The sequence below is a fragment of the Cicer arietinum genome, chromosome 4 (genome assembly GCF_000331145.2).
Source record: "Cicer arietinum cultivar CDC Frontier isolate Library 1 chromosome 4, Cicar.CDCFrontier_v2.0, whole genome shotgun sequence".
In the NCBI taxonomy this organism is placed as follows: domain Eukaryota; kingdom Viridiplantae; phylum Streptophyta; class Magnoliopsida; order Fabales; family Fabaceae; genus Cicer; species Cicer arietinum.
Window position 1 is genome coordinate 4,538,990 of NC_021163.2, and position 21,767 is coordinate 4,560,756.

Below are 21,767 nucleotides of genomic sequence, written 5' to 3' on the forward strand. Positions count from 1 at the left end.
GAGAGTGTGAGTAGAAGAAACCAAGGGTTAAATGAAGGAGAGGAGAAGAGAGGAGAGGAGAAGAGATTGTTTGGTTTTTTGGTGTTTCAAAACAGGACAAAGTTTGGCAGTGAGCACTCATGATGGTGACCAAAGATGACCAGACACACTTTTCAAATTCTCACTATCATCATCTTCATTATTCCTCACTCTTCTTTTACGCGCGTGCAATTACTTCCATTTTTATTTATTTTAGTAATTTATTTGTTTAACTCTTTTTTTATAACTAATTATTTTTAAGTAAGTTATTTGCTTGATCCTAAATGAAGCAACATATATAGTAGTAGTAGTAGTAGTTTGTTACTACTAATACAAAAACCAAGGTAGCCCCCGTTAACCCGATAAGGTGTTTGTTATGGAAGGGTTGAATGCCAAATTGCCATTGTTATAAATGGTAAAAGTATCGGCATGTGTTCTGTTCCACTTTAGAGTAGAAAACATAACACTTGTATTTTCTAATCTCAAAACCAACAAATAGGGGCAGGCCAGCATTACTCATTTCGGGATGTCCAACGGATTGCTCTTATTAAGCTACTAATGTGGATGTTGTAGGAACCAATAAATAGATCCATAGATATATTTACGTAGAATAAATATATTGTAGTTAAAGTAAACTATCTTTCTACTTAAAATGGAAACAATAAAACATTACTTTAAGGTGCCATTTAGGGTGGTAGTTGCTCACGTGACATAATTTCTCCATAGTGGGCCGTTCAAATATTGATTGAATATTCCTGTTCATATTATTGTTTCCTTTTTTTTTTTTTTGTTAACCAGCGCTTTAAGATTGTTGTGATTACAAAAGGTAGTGGTCGAAGAATGTCTTTTTTATCTTAAATAATAGATTTTTTCTTTTCCTTTTGGAGATGGCAGATCCCGAATTCCAACTCAAATCTCCAAATCTATATATGTATAATTAATAATTTCTTAAACCTAAACCCTACTATGTATGTATGTATGTCTAATTTTATTACTTACTTTAAAAAGTTATAATATATTATCTTATAGCATTGTCTTAATATTTTTTATTCTACAATATACTGTTTTTTTTAAGGAATACAAATTTTCTTTTTAGAAATACATTACTATATCTTAAACAAATAATGAGTTTAATACAGTATTTTTTTTACGGAAGAGTTTAAGGCAATATTAATATTTACGTATCTTCTATTTTTGTGTGGAATTTGATGACATAAACTTTTTTCCTGAGTCCACCTTTGGCCGAGTAGTTGTTGAAGTGTCACTTCTGTTAATTTTTCCTTCCGATCATTTTATTGAATTTTTTATACAACAATTGTATATAAATATTTTTAATATTTTATTTATTTTTTTTTTCTATTACATTATTTTCTATAATTTTTATGTCTAATATGTCATTTAAATATGTAGGTATCTATTGCATATTTTTGTTTTTTTTATATAATAATGAATAATACAAAAAACAAAGCATGGGATGGAATGGGAGCCCCCACAAGTCTTGTAAGATGTAACATCAACGCTTTACTGAAAATGACTGGAAAAGTAATTGAAGTTTTTCTGCAATTTCTGTAAAATTAGATCGTAGTTAGGTTCTTTCTTTCTCCTTTTACCCAACTCCTTATTCCTATGTGACATTCAAGTCTAACCTTCTCTTTGATTAAAATGAGCATATAGCATATTATCATCATCATCATCCGTTGGCACCGAAATAAAGTATAAATAATAATTTAAAATATTTACATATTAATTTGAATAACTTTTTTTATATTTCAATCTAATATAGTATCTGGTAGATACTAAATAAATTAATGATAATTTATAATCGATAGCGAGTAATTAATTAAAATGTTTAGCGGAGTTAACAATTTAATTAGTTAAAAAATATCAAATTACTTAAAAAGATATTTTCATAAATAGAACTTATATTCCCACTATTCACAAATAAATTATTGTTTATAGCAATATTTTTTTTTTAATCAAAAACTATATTTAAGAATAATGCAAATAAATTACTCGCTATATAAGTTATTGTTAAAAATTAGAGTTAAAAAATGACCACTAACTTGAAAAATAAGAGAAATGTGTAATAATTTTTTAATATAACATATTTATGTCATTTTTTTTAGCATATTTTTTAACATATCACGTCTATTTTCATGTAATTCTTATATCATTGAATGTAGACAAAAATAAGATTGTAAATTGTGAAACATGTAGTTCAAATAAAACTTTGTTAAAAAAATGCTTTAGATACAAGATAAATAGAAATTAAACATTATTAAATAGAGATTAGAATCAGAGAGATAAATTCGATAAATACATAGAGTTTGACTTTAAATTTTAAGTTTGGTTTTTAATAGGACTTTTTTTATCTGACCATAAAAAATGTGCACCTGTGATAAATTAGCCCATTCGAACTTAGAGTTAACCGCATGACATAACCAAAAATCACAACAAAAAAGAAAAAAATAATAAAATGATGGAATAGTCCGAAACTTCGCGACCCTAAACATGTTGGTTATTATGTTATTCTGTTTAGACAATTCTAATTACTCAATAGTAAAGTGAGTTAACGTGGAATTTGCAAAATATTCACGCATTAATGTATATTTAATCTAATAACATAAACTTAAATATTTTAATATTAATTAATTTTTTATTTAAAAAAACAATAATTTTCTATTAAAAACACTAATTAATTGTTTATTTTAAAAATTAGATAAAAAATTATCATAAAAAGATTAATGATAAAACTTTTATTAATTAATGTTTGACATATTTTAAATTTAGTAATTAATGTTTGTTAGTAAATTTAAATAATATTATAATTTGATGGTTGTTAGTAAATTTGATGGTTGTTAGTAACTTTATAATGTTTGATGGTTGTGATTAATTTACTAACAACCATCAACTTTATAATGTTTTAAATTATTTTAAATAATCACAACCATCAAATTAAAATGATTTTTCATTTTTATGTATTATTAGTGTAATTTTTTTTACACAATATAATTACTTATTAAATAATATTTAAAATAATTAAAAAAAATATAAAGTTATTATAATTTGATGGTTGTGATTATTTGGCAATATAAATATAAATACTGTTTGTGGTAGAGGTATCTGTTTATTTGCCGGGGGACTCAAACTTCTGCTGAATTTTTCTAAAATTTGGTGCTTTAATCTATTGTTTCAGTTCGTTGGCATAAAGGGTTAATTTGTTGGCTTAAATTCCACCAACACACCCGACTGGGGATAGAATAGATTTAGAGCACGTATCTGAATGTGTACAGCGGTATTATAAATATATTTAAATATGTTTTATTTATTTATTTATTTTAATTCTAAAATATGTTTTCAGTTATTTAATGTATTTTTTTTATCAATTCAGTTTATAAAATTATTAATAAAACAAATTCTTAGAGATATAATTGCAATTTCAATCATTTAGAGATTATAGTGCACCTCATACATTTATAGATCAATATAACTGTTTATCTTCTTTTTTTTATGAAGATTTCAAAAAAAAAAAAACAGTGACTTTTTTTGATATATATAAAAAATACATAATAGATATTTTGCATTGATATATTAAATATAAATATTCTCAAGAAAAAAGTTTGATAAATATATACTTGTTGAATAATTTTGATAATGAATTTCTTCAACTATTTAACCTTGAACTCACTTTGCTGATAATATATATAAAATAAAATTTATTCACTTTCAACCTTCTAACTTTGTCTACCACAAAGCAAATAATTATCATGTGGTTCACTTAAATATATATTATTTGTTTTTCAAACCATGTATTTGTTAATAGATCAAATTAACTCATTGTTACGCTAAAATTTTTTTTCCATCAAATCATAGATGAATTTGTATTTGTATGATGAAAATAAATAAAAAATTACGATAACTAAAATTAAAAAAAAAAGAAGAAGTTATAACTCCAAAGATTTAAGATATATTTAAACTTAAAATTAATATTTTTTAAATATATAAAACATTTTTTTATTTAAAATTATTTATATAAAATATTTAAAAATTTATTTTAAATATTTAATATTAATTTTGATATTTCAATTTATTAAATTTAATATTGTTTAATATTTACTTTATATATATGTTCATATATCCAAATATTCAAATAAACATTTTAAATTTATTAATTTTATTAAAAATAAAATAAAATTTTAAAATAATTATATAAAATAAAAATTTAATTTACTGTTTTATAAAAAGTTAAATTTTAGTTATTTACTTAAATAATTTTAGTATTAAAGATTTAAATTTATAAACAATGTAAAATAAATTTATTTAGAATTGTTAATATATAAATAAAATAATATGAAATAATATTAATATTTTAGTAAATTTGAATATGGAAAATAATATTAAAATTATTTTAAAAAAGTTAAATAAAATAAATAAATTATATATATACTTTACAAAAATTAATTTTAATATAATATATTTTAATAAAAGTAAATAAATTATTTTTTAATATTTGAATATATAAATAAATTTAATAACAATAAGCAGTACATGAAAAATATTTCATCCAATCCAAAAATGCCATCTAAGTGCCACATCATCAAAACAGTGAGTGATTAAAAAAATTCTAATAATTAATTAATAGAGAGATCAAAAAATTAATTTTAAAAATAAAACGACTAAAAATTTATTTGGAACAAAATAGGAGATAAAAAATATATTTAAGCTTTTATTATATTTATAGTTACACAAAATTATTGATTTTTTACGATATTTATAATTATTGGAAAAATCTATGTACTCTGAAATTATTATTTTTCGTTTTAAATATATTGAACAAAGAGAAACAGTTTTTTTTTTTCTCTATAAATGTACAAGGTAATAACTCAAAGTAAGATGATAGTACATAAAATTAAAAAGGAAAACCACTCTCACCTGTTTTACTTTTTTTAGTTTCGAAAATTAATAAATAAACTGTTTGATTGGGGTTTACTTTTTATTTTTTGAAAATAATTTAAAAATCAGTTTTAAGAAACTGTTTTTTAAGAAAAAATATAAAAAATATGTTTGGTAAGTCACTTTTTAAAAATTATATTATAAATGAAAAAATAAAAAATCTTATTTGGTAAATTTATTTTTAAAACTAAAAATTTAAAAATTTGTTTGATAAATCTTTTTAAAATAAGTGTAACTAAGTGAATACTGATTTGTTGGTTTTCTTATGTGCTTTTTAAAAAAACCAAATTGCACGAAAAAAAACAAAGTTGCAAAATATTACTAATTTGTCATTAATGAAAAGTGGGACTTTCCATATTTTTTTTTTAGTTTCTGAATATTTGAAAAGGGAAATGTAAAAAGAAAAACATGAATTCCCTTGTTTAGTTTCTTTTTTTGCTTTTAAAATAGCAAAACTGAAAATTGTTTTTAAAAACTTATTGCAAAACAATATATTCAAACAAGTTTTAAAATTTTAGTTTTTAAAAACTCAATCAAACAATTGCTAGACATTAATTTCTAGTAGTGGTAGGTAGGAAGCTAATAATGCGACATTAAACAAGCCACAAGACAATTTAGAATCGATGTTAAAGTCAAAATAATTCATAATAGGTCATATCTTCAGGATAACATTCAAGAAAAATAAAATAAACAAAGACAAATGAAATTCGGATTTCCCCTTTGATGATATAATTAACAATGATACGCCAGTCAGCAAAGTGCTATTTTTCCACTAGTTGCCATTTTCAATTTGTAAAGCTTGCTGCAATATTCAACAAAAAGACAAATTTAATTTAATAATATAACATTCATGGTAAAGTATGTGCCTTAAACAGGAAATAACAACATTTTTGAATACATATAATTCAATCAAATTTGTAGTCAAACCTGAAAGCATGACAAGGTGTACTGCACATCACTTGATGATATTTGGAAGTGGAGGACAACTCTCAATCTGGAATATGCATACATTCTCATTAGCCTCTTGCTTATTAAGCATATTGTCCATACACAATGGTTGGTTATTTTTTATGTATATGAAGAAATTAATTAATTCACATATAGAGATACATTTTCCACAAACAACAAAAGGGATATCAACAGACCAAAAATGTTGCATAGAATAATTGTTTACTGGCTTGAAAATATATTTTCCATGTAATCACACCATTACAAATAAGGAGATATTAATACTACTCCACAAACATAGCAGCTTCAACATGATTCTAAAAGGATGCGTGGTTCGTGTGAATCATGTGATAATTAAGGGAGTTAAATTTTAGTGAAACTCAAAGTACTGGCTCTGGTTTTTGTTTTAGAGTTAAAAATTTATTCGATTTTTATTTATAATAGACGGAATATTTAGAAGCATAACAAGACCTTGATGATTTGTCTTGCAGCAGAAGGATCCCGCGTTCTTCCAAGTATTTGCATATCTTTTCTGCTGTAGTTCGTGAACCCTCTTCAATGTCAATAAATATCTAGTAGCAAGGAAAGAACAAACTTATTGTTAGCATACAGATATATAAAGAATTGAACGTTCTTTCATACACGGCTTTGCGAGTATACTCCCTTTGTTTCTAAATGAATTGTTTTAGAGGATTTGTACATTCAAGACACAGATACTTTAAGTTGTTGGCACTTGTCACTGTAGGCCTAATATATTGGGACAAAATCTAAGCAATCACAGCTTAACGTGATGGAAAAGTCGTTCAAAAGAATCAAAGAGAAGCAATCAAAAGAAGTTATTAGAGAAAAAATGCAGTTCCACTCATATAAACAAGTTACAATAGACTAAATACTCACTATGTTGGTCTCCACAGAACATGGATTAACTCTGAGTCCTTCAATTTCATTCAATCCGTCTGAAATGAGGGAAAATAATTATAGGAGACAGTAAAAGTTTAAAAATGAAAGAAAAAAAAAAGGTTTCTGATTTTTAGGACTGGACGTGGCACCATTTTGAGTTGCATGATACTTACCAGCCAAAAGTCTAGTTTTCTTGTGATCACTTTCCAGCTTTCCGACATTCTCCTTTAAGGCAACAAGTGAAGCAGCACAGAGTATGCCAATCTGTCTCATTCCACCACCTAAGGTTTTCCGGAGTCGCTTAGCCTAAAATTAAATTGATAATCTAGACTTAAATATCAGCCCTTCAGGAAGAATATAGCTGCTAACTATTTTTCACACACCCCAAAATTTTGAATTACCTTGGTTATGAAGTTCTTGGAACCAACAATAACAGAGCCAACTGGAGCACCTAAACCTTTAGATAGGCAAACCTAATTCATATTTTCAAAGGAATCATAAATCTGTTAGCTTCATTATTACAGTATTCAATAAGATATAGAAGTAACTAAGTTTGTTTAGGTATTGTCCGTTCAGTAAGATAGATAACATAACTCTGCCAAAGACATAAAAAATATTGAATCGTAGTCAAAAAAGGTAAAGAAAGGAGGAACATACTGAAACCGAATCAGCTGCTTTGACAAGCCTATCCACAGGAACACCAAGTGCCTGAAAAACCATCAAAAAGCAACTTTTGTTTGCATATAAAGAAAAAGGAGAAACTAAGAAGCAGTATCAGGGATCGATGAACTGAGAGCTAGACCTATGACAAAAAATGAGATATTACTTTCATACCTTACACTATGCATTGAAAAAAGAGTGATGTACAAGAGCATTATATCATTCTATTTATGAAAGTAAATATAGAATTATACACAGAAATAAACTGCAGCCTGGCACTGAAAAAGGATGGCAGAATGGGAATTTACAATGGGATTCTGCACAGAACATACAGGCCAATTTTCTGGTTTACATTGGTAGTTTAACGGTGAAGAGAATGGTTGTAGATCATGTTATTAAGGACATTGGCAAACCAGCAGATTTCAGCATCTGCAATGCTTCTTGTAAATACATGAAACTAAAAGTTGTTTGACAATTATGAGATTTTAGGTGCTTATGGAGACGTTAGATGAGGTGTGGAAGTTGATTTCAACTTGTACGAGAAGCTATTGTTAAGAAACATAGAACAAATGCAACTTCATTTCAACTTATTTTCCTATTAGTACTTATTTTCCAACTGATCCATATCAAATTACTTCAGGCACTAACACAATGGCCTTTTACGAGTAAATCAACTCAGAAATTTCCCTGATATATAATCTCTCTAGCAAAATTCCTAAATTGGCATTGAACATTTCATTGCAGTTAACAGAGTCATTTCATGACATGATTATATCTTTGAATATCATTTGCCGTGATATGTTATTTAAACAAAAGCGTTTATTGACCAAGTAAAACAACTCATCCGACGCGTTATAAGGCTTTATCATAAAGCTCATGGAGAAATCACGAGTAAAATGCAAATTTACTTACAATTGATGCGTTAAAAATACGGGCTCCATCGATGTGAAGCTTCAGGCCGTGCTTCTTAGCAACCTCTCCAACTCTATCTGTGTATTCAACTGAGAGGCATCTGCCACCCGAGCTGCATTCAAGAAACTTATCAGCCATAATTCTTTTTATCTTCTACGATTTTGAATTATTATATAACTAGAAGATGATTTTAAAACCCAAAGAAGACAACCAAAAAAACATTGGTATGTAATTAAACATCCTAGCCTATGTGTATCACTGATACTTTGCAATTGACATGATAAACAAAGTCATATAAAAAACCATGTAGAATGTAGAAAATGTGAACTTGTGGGGTGTTAAGAATTAAGATCACTATAAGAGTGAAAACAAAAATGCTCACTTAGCATGACTATTTTCCAAGCAAATGAGCCTAGTTGTTGGATACATAAGGTCCCATCTAGGATTTCTGATATTAGCCTCAATCAAATCAATATCCATAGTTCCATCATCGTTATTTTTCACCGTTCTCGGATGCACTCCACCAATGGTTGAAATACCTCCGTTCTCATAAATATGAATATGACAATTGTCACCAAGAATAACTTCACTTCCCCTAATATCACAATGAACAAGTACACAAATAAGGTTCCCCATAGTGCCTGATGGAACAAAAAGTGCTGCTTCCTTTCCCATTATCTTCGCCATCTCTGTCTCTAAGAGAAATGCAGTTGGGTCATTTCCAAGAACATCATCATCAACCTCAGCACTCGCCATTGCAGCTCTCATTGCTTCAGTTGGCTTTGTCACTGTGTCTGATCGAAGATCCACTGTTCTTGTCACCATTTTCTCTACAACTACAACAACCCAAAAGTAATGATCAAAATCAATTTACATTCCAAATTCCTCACAATTACAAAATGTCACAAAATTAATCATTAAAAAAATGAAATAAAATCACCAATTTTAGAGTGACATTTCTCTGCCACCATTGTTTGATTCAAAATCAATAATTGAGAAACCCTTGTAAGTTAAACCCAAAAATAAAAAACAAATAATAAAAAATTGGCAAACCTTTCACCGTTTCACTTAAACTGGGAGGAGGCATGATTCAGAAACGGTGTGAAAATAAGAAACGAATTGAAATGAAATTATTGCATAGTTTGTTGGTTCATAGTTGCAGAAAAAAATGAAGAGGATCAATATAGAAATTGCGAATCATGTCACTGTCACAAATCACAACAATTTCAACAAATATGACGCATGCATGACAACACGTGAACTACTGAAATCAGGGTTTATATTTTTTGGTGTTCTTCCTTTTGTGAACATTTTGTAATGTTGTTCTTTTATAGGTAAAAATAAAGGATTGTAGAAGCGAAGCCAAACGAAAAGGTGAAAAAACAAACAAAAATGTGCTGAAAACTTTATTTGTTTGGTTTCATAGTAATAAGTAATAAAGATTTGAAGTGGTTGATAGAAAGGAACAGCGTGATGATGAGTCATGAAATTGAAATTACCAGATGCTCCAAGAAGATTGGTGGTAGATTTAGGTGTATTTGAAAGCTGTCTGTATCTCAGAGCTCAACTGCATGCACACAAATTGAAGCCACTCAAGAAAAAGAATCGTGAGTTTACAAAATGCTTATCTCATTTCATGTATACTCACTCTAATCCATATGCACCAATAAAATACTATTAAAAAGTTTAACGTCTAAACACTAATTTGATTTTTAATTATTCTTTTTTCTTATTCATTTTATAGACAAAATCATTAGCGGAAAATACATATAAACACTAAATTAATTAAGTAAAAATACACTTAAAGATTATAATACTAAAAAATATATTTAGATTTATTTTTATAATTTTAATAATATATATATATTATATAATTTTAATATAATATGTATATATATTGTTAAAAATGAATTATATTAAATAAAATGAATTTGAGAATCATAACTTCCAACATCATAAATCAATCTAATAAAAAAATATATGGATACACCATTTGAATAAAAAAATGAACATGGTCTCCAAGTTGAGTTAATAAATGAACACATATATTTGTTTCTCTTTGAGAATAATTAAGCGAGTATGTTTAGTCCGTCTAGTGCAATATAGAAATAATCTCTTTGAGGAGGATAAAAACAAGAGTAAGCTTAGTATAGCTTGGTCATGGAGATAATGCATATGAGTCAATTTCAAAAATAACATTATGAATACTTTTATCACGAGTCAATAAAACACAATTGCAAAAAGTTCACATTTCATAAAATAATCAGCTATTATATGTCACTTTGCAATAGAAACCACGTATGAACTCGTCTTTATAGTTGTGAAGGATTCCCCCACAAGTCGAGGAGCCATCATTATGAGTGTAAACACCATCAACATTCATCTTCATACCCCATATAAGGGTTAATTAATGTTTTTATTAGAGTTAATCAAGTTATGTTGTAAAAGCTTACTCTTGATCAAAGAGTTATGAATAAAGTTAACTTGGTTACAAATGTAACACCACAAACCACTTATCGTCTTTGTACTTTGAGAGAAAACCAAAGAGTTTCGATCTTTCCACAGTTCATTAATCATCATACCAAAGAACATTTTTCATGTTCGATAGATGTTCCAATGTCATTGTGAGTAAGATTTCATTCAAGTATCAATGTTGCGTTGTTGGATAAGAGGGGTGTTCATAATACTATAATTATTCTTGGCTCAGGCTAGTTGAACCCAAAATGTGTCTATGTTTGCAACCAGTTGATAGACAAATTTGGTCATATATGATTGATTAATGACTTTGAGATTATTGAAGCCAAGTCCACTTTCATGTTTTGACTTGCAAATTGTTTCCCAATAGATCAAATGGAATGCCCTTTGTTCAATTGTACTACCTCATATGAAGTTGCGACATAATCTTCTTAGCTTCGTCACAAATAGAACTAGGAATTGACATGGTTTGCATCATATTAGTAGGAATGCTAGATAAAGATGATTGAACAAAAATGACTCTACCTACAAATGAAAGAGAGTTAACTTTTCAATTTGTGAGCTTACATCTTAGTCTATTCAAGATAAAGGAGAATATATTTTTTGAGACTCCTTGATGGGTCAGAGGAACACCAGGATATGCTCCAAGATTTGTAGTTAGGTAAATCTCCATACTTTAACTTAAAGAAGCCGCTTCTGTAGTTGACATATTTTTAAAGAATAGTATTTTGGATTTCTACATGTTGATTTTTTTGCTATAACTGCAATAGAAGTATGCCAAAATGGATAGATGTGGGCTTTCTCTTGGGAATATGTAATTTTAAGATTTGCCATGGAGTAAACTCTAGCAAAGCTCACCATATTCTTTTTGTTTTTTTAGATCTTCTAATTACTTATCTTATTAACTTGACGAAACAAATTTGTTATTTTAGACTATTATAACAATATTCACACATTTATTAAAAAAATCAAAATATAATAGAGGTAAAATATATGATAATTATTTCTCTTTGTTATATCATTTATATTTTAATGTATTAAGTACTAAAAATATTAAGTCGTTTATTTTTTATTTAAAATATTAAAGTATTAACTCAATGGTAAAAGTTTAGTCATGTAACTTTAAAATATTGAATTCAAATCTTTTGAAGACAATTATAAAACAACTATTAATGTCACTTTGAATAATATAAATTTATCAACTAAATTATATTTTTTGCTCCTCAAGCTACTTTTAGGTTTCATTTTGGTCCTTAAGTTTTGTCCTTTCATTTTGATGTTTAAATTACAAACATTAGACATGTTGATCCCTCAAATTATTTTTTGTTATGTTTTATTCATTTAAGCTATAAATATCAACCATTGTGGTATATTTTTGCATAATTGATACATTTTGATCCCTTTAAGTTACAATATTAAATACTATTAGAAATGATCAATGTGTATAAATTTAGGGGTGGGAATATGCTAAGTCGTCCGTTAGAGGTCTATGACATGACTTATTTATGGTCTAATCTGGTATGATCTGTTTAATTAAAACATTAGACTCATGTTTTTTTTTAAAGCGTATTAATTTAAATAGATAATGTTCAGACTTGTAAAAAACCTATTATACCTGATATATATATATATATATATATATGGAAGCATATACGGTGATAATTGATAGTTATTATCATAAATGAGAACTATTAATAATAACCATTGGATTTAATTAACGCATAAGATTAAATTACTCACTAAACATGTTATGTAACTCTATCTTCATCCAATAACTCTTGGATACTATATGTTATAATATATCTAAATTTATTTTCTTTTTATTTTTGTAATAATTCGAATTAAAAACTTCTTAATGTTGTATTCAAAAAATAAAACTTCTTCCCACAATTGTGAGATAGAATCATTTAAGGATTTTATTTTTATTTTTATATGTTTTTTACTCAAGAATTTTAATTTTATTAAACGTGCGTTTTTATTATTTACCAAAATAAAAACTACTCTTCAATTATTATTTTTTGTTAAAATAAATAAATCTCAAAAAACTTTTGCATTTCTAAACAATCCCTTGAAAAATAATTTTTAAAATTAAATATAAAACTTGTAAAAATCAAATTTTGAATATCATAATTCTAACTAGTCACACCCACCGTTTTATTAGAATAAACAAATTAATGAATTTGTTAATAAAATTGTTTATAATAGTTAATTCTAAATTAATAATGCTTAAATATAAAAAAAAAAGTTGTTAGATTATATAAACTCGAAATAATATTTTCAATAGTTAAGTTACAATGATTGAAATTTGAAATTTGTGAAATTTGAGCCAATAAAATATTACAATAATAAGAATTGCAATTTGAACGTTACAATAATATTACAATAAACAATAAAAATGCATGTTTAATAACAATAAAATCATTGAGTCAATATTTTTTATAAAAATAATATCTTTATTATGGAGTTTTTAATTCGAGTTATTACAAAAATAGAAAGAAAATAAATTTAGATATATTATAACATATATTGTCCAAGAGGTATTGGATTTGATACAATCACATAACATATTTATTAAATAATTTAATCTTGTGCATTATTTAAAAAATAAAAAATATATTATTTAAATAATTTAATGTAAAATGGACTTTTAAGTCATACTAGAAAAAGAAAAACATATGATAAGTTGTAAGTCAAACTTAGGCATTTCAAAGTCTGGACTTATTCTCACTCTATATATAATGTTTGTATGTTAAGGAACTAAAGTGTTTAATATTTGTAATTTAAAAAATTAAAATGAAACAAAAATAATTTAAAAAATTAAAATATCTAATATTTATAACTTAAACAATCAAAATGAAATGATTTAAATCTAAATGATCAAAACAAAACTAAAAAATAACTTAATAAAGTGCTAAAAATAACAGTTTGCACAACTCAAAGGGAATTTAAAAGTACATTCAATTTGCTCAACTTTTTTGTTTAATTTAAAACTAAAGGGAATTTAAAAGTGTCTTTAAATTAGAACAATTAATTTGAAAGGGAAAAATATTAATTTGATTTAACGCGATGCTTTTGGAACGATGGGGCCGTTTGACTATAAGTGTTGGCAATGAGTCAGCTCAACAATCCTCATCTAAACCTATTCTCCAAGGATAACACCTCAACTAACTTTCTTTTTTGTCTTTCTTTTCATTGTTATTTTTATAGAAAATATTAGTATATTAATTATGTTAGTATTTTTCTTTCTTTTATTATTGTTTGAATTCTGGTGTTTTTTTTTTCATTTTAAAAAGAAAAGCAATCTCCATCTTAACTAATAAAAAGATTTGAGTAAAAATAATATTGAAAAAATAAAATTATTTATTTATTTCACAAATACTTTTCAATAAAAGTTGTAATTATAAATTGTATTTTTTAAAATTATAATAAACTAGACATGTATATCTGTGACGCACGAATAAATAATAATAAAGCAACATGCAAAGTAATAAAAAATAAAGCAACTTGCAAATATGAACAACAACATCAATAAAAACATGTTAAATATCAATGGACAAAATTGTTTGATGTTTTCAATCAAATGTAAGTTAATAATAAAAACATGTTAAATTAATAATAAACTATTTTTTATGGTTTTAATTGGACAATTATTTAATTCCTTGACTATTTTTTAGGTTTCTTTTGAAGTGAAATAGCATAGAAATTTTTTATTTTTTAATTTGTTATACTACATGTTTCTTTGTTTTAATTTTCAATAAAATAAAAAAATTGTAATGTATGTCCTAATCTTATTAAATGGTAAATATACAATAATATAAACTTTTTAAAATGAAATTAAATGTACATCAAATATATCCATTAAAAATTATTTAGTTTTCTTTAAAGAAGGTCATTTAGTTTTAAAACAAATGGTTATAATCATTTTTTTATTAAAAATAATATTATTTCAAACTAAAAGAATACATCGAGAACAACGCAGAGACAGATTAACCAAAAACTGAAAAGGATAAATCTGTGAAGAATCTCACATAATCAAGGTTCATAACATAAAATGTCAAAATACATGTAAATTTAATAAAATTAAAGTGATCGAATACTTGTGTCTATGAATCTACAACATTGAGAACGGTGAAATTGATTACTCGATAAAGATAATCTATTAATATGAATAAAATAAACATCGTCGCTTATTAATCGAGATAGCAGAAAAAATACGAAAAGAAAATAAACTTATATGAAATCGCTATAGGAAAAAACTATTTAGAAAAAAAGAGAGACAAAAATGATTTATATGATTTATAAGAGAGACAAAAAAATAAAATAAGAAAATCATATAAAAATCATTTATATGATTTTGAATAAAAAAACTAACTCTAAATTACAATTAAAAACAAAAATAATAATAATAAGTTAACAACAAAGGTTTCTTTGTCAAATGTCCATACTGTTATAATCATTAAAAATATTAACATTGAATATCTTAAATAAATGCATTAGCATATATAATATAATCAATAAAATTGTTTGAATATCTGCCGTTTAATTTTTTAATTAATAGGATATCTTCATTATAGTTTTAATCTAAAATAAAAAAATATTGGCTAATTAAAATTTTAATATAAAAATTAAGAAAATAATTACACCTTTAATTGAATATTATATTTTAATAAATTTAATTTTGACTCATGCACGTTTTCATGTATTTGAATATAAAGCAAATTATATATAATAAAATTGTAAACAATCCTTGTATCTAAGTTTGCAACAACTACAAAAAATGTAAACGTCATCTCTGGTCTTGCTTGCATAATGATAAACATAAACAACAATAATATTGTAAAAAAAAAAAATAATAATAACATTGATGTTTACTTGATTACTTGATTAAAGACGTTCAAAATAAATATGTTGAAGACATCGAAGATATTAAAGATGATGAATAAATATAACAAAGATATAATAAATAAAAGTTAGGTTAATGAAGATAAAGATTAAAAGAGAGAAAAAAAGACATTTTGAATTTTTTAATTTTTCTTTTTAAATTATGGATGTGGGTAATTAAATAGAGAGCGTAGATAGCAAAATTAAAAATTTTATTCTATGAATGATCAGTATAAACATCAACACATTCGAATTGCATTAATTTCTCCTGAACAAATAAATGCTTGGGCAAAATAAAATCTAACTAGTGGAGAAATAGACAGGGAGGTAACAAAACCATGTACTCTTCAATATTACAAAGCCATTAAGTTGAAAAAGATGAATTATTTTGTGGGCTCTAAGCAATATCATAAAAAGATGTATAACGTTGCAGAAATTCCTGTAAGTCCCTAAACTTTTGCCAAGAGACAAGAAATCAATCCATCGTTTGTCTCCGGCACAAAATAGTAATTCTTGTATTGAAAAGGACACGGACGCAATTCCTTTATTTTCACTTACCATTTTGTGTAGATAGGTTAAGTTTTGAATCCTTTCCACCCAATTATTAAGAAATAGATAAATAATTAAAAAGAAAAAGAAAATATAAAATACAATGAATATGTGAAGAATTGTTACACGATTAGAATATAATACGCTTTTATATAGTACTTTAATGTAACTAATATAAAAAATTATATCTAACTATAAATATCTTTTAACTATCTCTAACGTCACGTAAGTTGAAAATGTATAACAACATTCCCGACTTGGGAAGAACAATACAATACAAGAAAAAAAATACATGTCGTAATCACGTCAACTAAACAACAAAATTCATATAGAAAGTGGTAGCAGTTTGCATAACTCTCGTTGAAGTATTCGGTCTACTTTGAGCTAACTTGAGAATTTTTCGATGTCTCCGAGATACTCACTCAAATATAGAATCAAACATCTCAATCTTAAATATTCAAATGCCAAATTTGACCATCAAAACTTAACCATAATAATATGAAAATATAAAGAGAATGAGAAATGTCTAATACATAGGTTAAAAGAACAGGGAAAATGATAATTGCTTTATTATCATATGGTAAAAACACATAGAGAAAACAAACAATGTTAAAAAGAATGAAATTATAATAAAATATATCACTAAAGAAAATAATGATTAATCAATATGAAACTTTCAAAGAATCATATCATAAATCACAAAATATCTTCAATCTTGAATCTTTAAATATTATACAATCAAGTTGAGAATGAATGAATAATCACAAATTTGGATTCAAAATGAGGAATAAAGGATAAATAAAATTTGAACAAAGAATATAACAGAATAATTATAATTTTTCTAAATATCATGCTGAGAATCATTGTTGAATTATTATTCGAGTTTTATTATGTTTCATTTATTTTAGAACTAACTTGGTTTTTTTTTTTTTTTTTTTTTAAGTATTTTTGAACATTCAAGCTCAATATATAAAATGAAGTTTTTTTCAATGGATCAATTGAGCTCGTTTTGGGAATGAACTGTTATAATTGATAAAAGAAGGGAAAAGCGATCAAACGAGTCCAAATAATACAAAAATAAAAAAGGTATATAAGAAAAAAATAAGATAAATTTACCATTCATTTTCTCATATTTACCTCCCAATTTCCAAATCACATAAAAATACTATTTTACATTTTTTTACTCTACACTACTTGATAGTAAAAAATATTAACATTTCAAAATTTTAACGTTTTTTTTTTAAGAATTTTAGAAAAATTACATTTCAAAAATTGTGTTCATCCAAAATTTTAATTTTCTTTAAAGAGTTACGGAAAATTGCATTTTAGAAGCTTCACATTCATCAAAAGTTTCAAATAAATTTAAATTTTTGAAAAAATTATATTTAAGGAGTTTCACATTCACCCAAAATTTTAATTTTAAAAAAAGGTTTGTAAAAATCACATTTATCAAAAGTTTCAAAAAAATATAAACCTAAAAAAAAAATTACATTTATGAAGTTTCACATTTATTCAAATTTTTTAAATCTTTTGAAAAAAATGCATTTTGTAAGTTTCACATTCATCCATATTTTTTAATTTATTTAAACTTTTGAAAAATTTATATTTCAAAAATTTTACACTCATCCAAAGTTTTAAAATTATTTTAAATTGTTGAAAAATTACATTTTAAAAATTTCACATTTATTCAAAGTTTTAAAATTATTTTTTTATTTTTTGATTATCAAATTGTATAGGTAAAAAAAGATAGAATGATATTTTTCATCTGCTTTGGCATGAAAAGTAAAGGTGAAAAGGTGAATCGTAGATTTCTCAAAAGATAATTTGACTTAAGGATGTCAACGGGTCACGTCCATGAATAGCACTCATCTGCCCCCTATCACAAAAATAATGAATCACAACATTTGTTATAAATAATTAAGTTTAAATTTTAAATTTATATTAATGAATAGTTTTTGCATTGATGAGATGATATGATTATTACTAGATTTTTTTTTTATAATAATAATTTTTTTTTCAAGTCATTATTTGATTGCTTATAGAGATAGATAATTTTTATAAATAATATTTTTTGAAAGATTTTAAGAAAATTGAACTAAAAAAATTTATTAAATATTCATTTAGTCCTTATCACATTCCTCAATAAATAAATAAATTAAGCTATTATAGTTTAAAATGATGTTTCAAAGACCCTTATAATTTAAATTTTTTTATTAATTACTACTATGTCTCTAATTATAAGAAAAATTTGTCCTATATTTCATAATTATATTACTATTCTCACATTTTAAATAAAAAAAAAACACAAATTGTTAAAAGTGTTTATTGGATAACTTAATTTGTGCTTTTTAGTACACAAATATATTTCAAAAAATATAAAATTTGAGTTTTTCAAAATATACAAATATTTCAAAAAATTTAAACTCTCAATATTTTAAAACATATTTGTGTTTCGAAAAACTTAATTTCTAGTTTTTCATAACACAACCATTTTTTCAACAAAGAAAAAACTAAAAAATACTTACATAACTTATGTAAAGTTTAATGTATAAAAAAAATTGTCAAATAGTGTATATAATAAAAATATTTAAATTTTTCTATACACAAATGGATTTAAAAATTTTAAAAGTTGAGTTTTTTGGGATATATATATATATATATATATATTAAAATTATAAAAGTTTTGGAACACATTTGTATTAAAGAAAAAATTTAAATTAAGTTTTCTTATACATATTCTAAAAAACTCATAGAGAGAAATATATTACTCATATTCTCAAAATTTAAATGACCTCATATATTACGAATAAATAAGATTAAAATTGAGAGAAATATCTTCCAACTATACTTGTAGGAGATGCTCATCTTCCTCTACATCTATTATTTCATCAAAAACTAATTTCAGACAACGTCATCCTATCTAAATTCAAATTTTGAGAATATACAATTGATTCAATACATTACAAAAAATAAAATTTAATAAATATTTTATGTCACGTGAACAAAAATAAAGAGTGAGATAATTTTCCACACTTGACTTAGATATAAATGAATATACATACTAAATCATGGGCTAACCTAGTTCAATTTCTTTTGTTTATAATGTTATTATTTATTTTATCACTTTATTTTTGTTATTTTTGTAAAATTTTATATAACTACTCCACTGACACAAGTTATTTATTACATTATTTATCTTCTTTGTAACTTTTTATAGTAGACTATTTGTAACTAATATTACTAGTAGAGAACAATTTTTATTTCAAAGGAATCTTTTACCGACCAAAACAATTTGATTAAGGTTATCATTGTATTTCTTCTAATAATTTTTTTTCTTCCAATTTTCAGTCACATCATCCAATTATTTGTAATTAAAAAATTGTTGAGAGTTTAGAATTGTATTTTTTTTAGTCTTACCTTTTAACGACACTCCATTTTCAATTCAACACAAAGAAATACTATTATTGGTTGATCATCAATTTCAGTTCTACATTTATTCTATTGAATAAATTATTGCTAGGATTTTGATATCCATAGATATGAAATTAAATTGAGTTAATGATTATTAAATAAAATTCAATTAAAATATTTTATGAATATACGAGTTATTCCAATTTTTATTTAAAAATAAATTTTTTTTGAACTAGATAAGTTGAAATCAATAAGAGGAGTTTTTAATTGTATTTATTAGAAGATTTATTGAATTTAAACCACATCACTTACAATTTGTATATTATTTTGAATTTTTTATTGATGATAATTTGTCTTTTATATAACTATGTAGTTCAAAAATTTATCTAATTAATTAATATAAATTATAAATATACATTATTACTTTAAAAGAGAGCCATTTTAATTACGATTGAATTTCTATATACAAATAATATAATTTTTTTTGACACCTTCAATCAAATTCAAACGTTGAATCATTAAAATATTTATGACTTTTATTATAATTATATTAAAAATGAAATATATAAATAAATATGATGTATTGATAGAGAAAATCTTATCAATCCATAATAATTAAACTCTTTTAATTAAAAAAAATATATTTTAAAAAATTGAATTCAATGTTAATAGAGTGTAAATTTAATGAAATATAAATTTGTTTTCTTAAAAGTGTACACATCACCCGTAGTTAGAGGTGTTTAAAAAAACTAAAGACCAATTCAAACTGCAGAAATGAATTGAATAACTATTTTTGAACTGATTTATAAAAATTGAGAACTAAACTGTTTTTGAATTGATTTTTTGAAAAACTACAATAAAATCGAACCGGTTTTCAGTTGAAAAAACTAAATCGAACCAATTTTCAATTTGAAAAATTGAACTGAACTCATTTTTAGTTCAAAAAAATTAGAACGGAATTTTTTTAGAAGTAATTAAGAATAATTATGTAAAATTTGACCTATAAGAATTAAAAAACTAAATTAAACTACTTCAATTTTGAGAACTAATCTGTTTTTAAATTGATTTTTTAAAAACTAGAATCAAACTAAACCGGTTTTTAGTTCAAAAAAATTAAATCGAACTGATTTTCAATTCGAAAAATTGATCCGAACTAATTTTTAATTCAAAAAAATCAGAACATAATTTGTTGTTTAAAAATAATCAGAAATAATTATATAAAATTTAACATTAAAAAACTAAAAAAATAAATTAAAGTAATTCGGTTTAGGTTTAAAATTGATCCGAACTAATTTTTAATTCAAAAAAATCAGAACATAATTTGTTGTTTAAAAATAATCAGAAATAATTATATAAAATTTAACATTAAAAAACTAAAAAAATAAATTAAAGTAATTCGGTTTAGGTTTTTATCTGAAAATCGATTCAGTTAATTTTTTAAATTGAAAACCAATTTGATCGATTGATTTTTTTAAACCGTAAACGAGGTTGTTTCAATTTTGAAATGGTTTTAAGTCAGGATTGAGGTTTAGCCACCCTAACCGTAACCATACCCTTCAGTTTTTTAATTTAGTTATTATTATTATTATTATTATCGAGTGATTAGGGTTTATGCTTTTGTCTGTTTCTTCTATCTCTCTCCACGATTACAACAACAACAACCCTTAATTCTCTCTCAACAAACCCACCACTACCATCCACTTCTCGCTGGCCCACGGCCCAGCTCCAGCCACCGCCATTCCACCAATAGATCGTTGTTTTTTTTTTTATTTTTAATCCAAGAACATTCTTTTATTGTCATTCTCTACTTTAACTCTTCGAAACCCGCACTCTGCTCTGCCTCGCAATCTCTAACCACCGCGCCGAGATCCGTTATCCCTCACGACCCACTGCCGCAGCCACCACATAAGTGGAAAACGCCGAAGGGACTCATAGTTTGTTTTCATATAACTTACCACACATGCAACACAGTCCCTCCAAAAACTCAAAAAAGCCCATAAATCTACAAGGTTTACATAGTGCATGCCAAGGATAATTTAGGAATTTTAGTATGTTAAAAA

The 21,767-nt window shown here is 24.9% G+C and overlaps 1 protein-coding gene across 2 annotated transcripts; it reads right to left on the minus strand.

Moving 5' to 3' along the window:
- Positions 1-5,591: 5,591 nt before the first annotated feature.
- On the minus strand, positions 5,592-10,050 carry LOC101513360 (low-specificity L-threonine aldolase 1-like). Of its 2 annotated transcripts, none has more exons than XM_004495520.4 (10): positions 9,891-10,050; positions 8,774-9,227; positions 8,392-8,503; positions 7,477-7,527; positions 7,221-7,292; positions 6,993-7,125; positions 6,817-6,875; positions 6,391-6,491; positions 5,899-5,965; positions 5,592-5,773 (listed from the first exon to the last, which is right to left on the minus strand). In XM_004495520.4, the coding sequence occupies exons 2-10, from the start codon at positions 9,214-9,216 to the stop codon at positions 5,744-5,746; spliced, it is 1,068 nt and encodes a 355-aa protein (XP_004495577.1). In that variant the 5' UTR covers positions 9,217-9,227; positions 9,891-10,050; the 3' UTR covers positions 5,592-5,743. The 2 variants fall into 2 exon arrangements, with proteins under 2 accessions (XP_004495577.1, XP_004495576.1); XM_004495519.4 differs by lacking the exon at positions 9,891-10,050 and adding an exon at positions 9,445-9,689.
- Positions 10,051-21,767: the final 11,717 nt, after the last annotated feature.

What these genes read in the sequence shown, in the direction of transcription:
- LOC101513360 (XM_004495519.4), bottom strand. Translation starts at nt 9,478, where the DNA reads ATGCCTCCTCCCAGTTTAAGTGAAACGGTGAAAG. An exon ending in AAGCAGCTGATTCGGTTTCA is followed by an intron (nt 7,293 to 7,476) that starts GTATGTTCCTCC and finishes AATATGAATTAG; the next exon opens with GTTTGCCTATCTAAAGGTTT. An exon ending in CTGCAAGACAAATCATCAAG is followed by an intron (nt 5,966 to 6,390) that starts GTCTTGTTATGC and finishes TGCATATTCCAG; the next exon opens with ATTGAGAGTTGTCCTCCACT.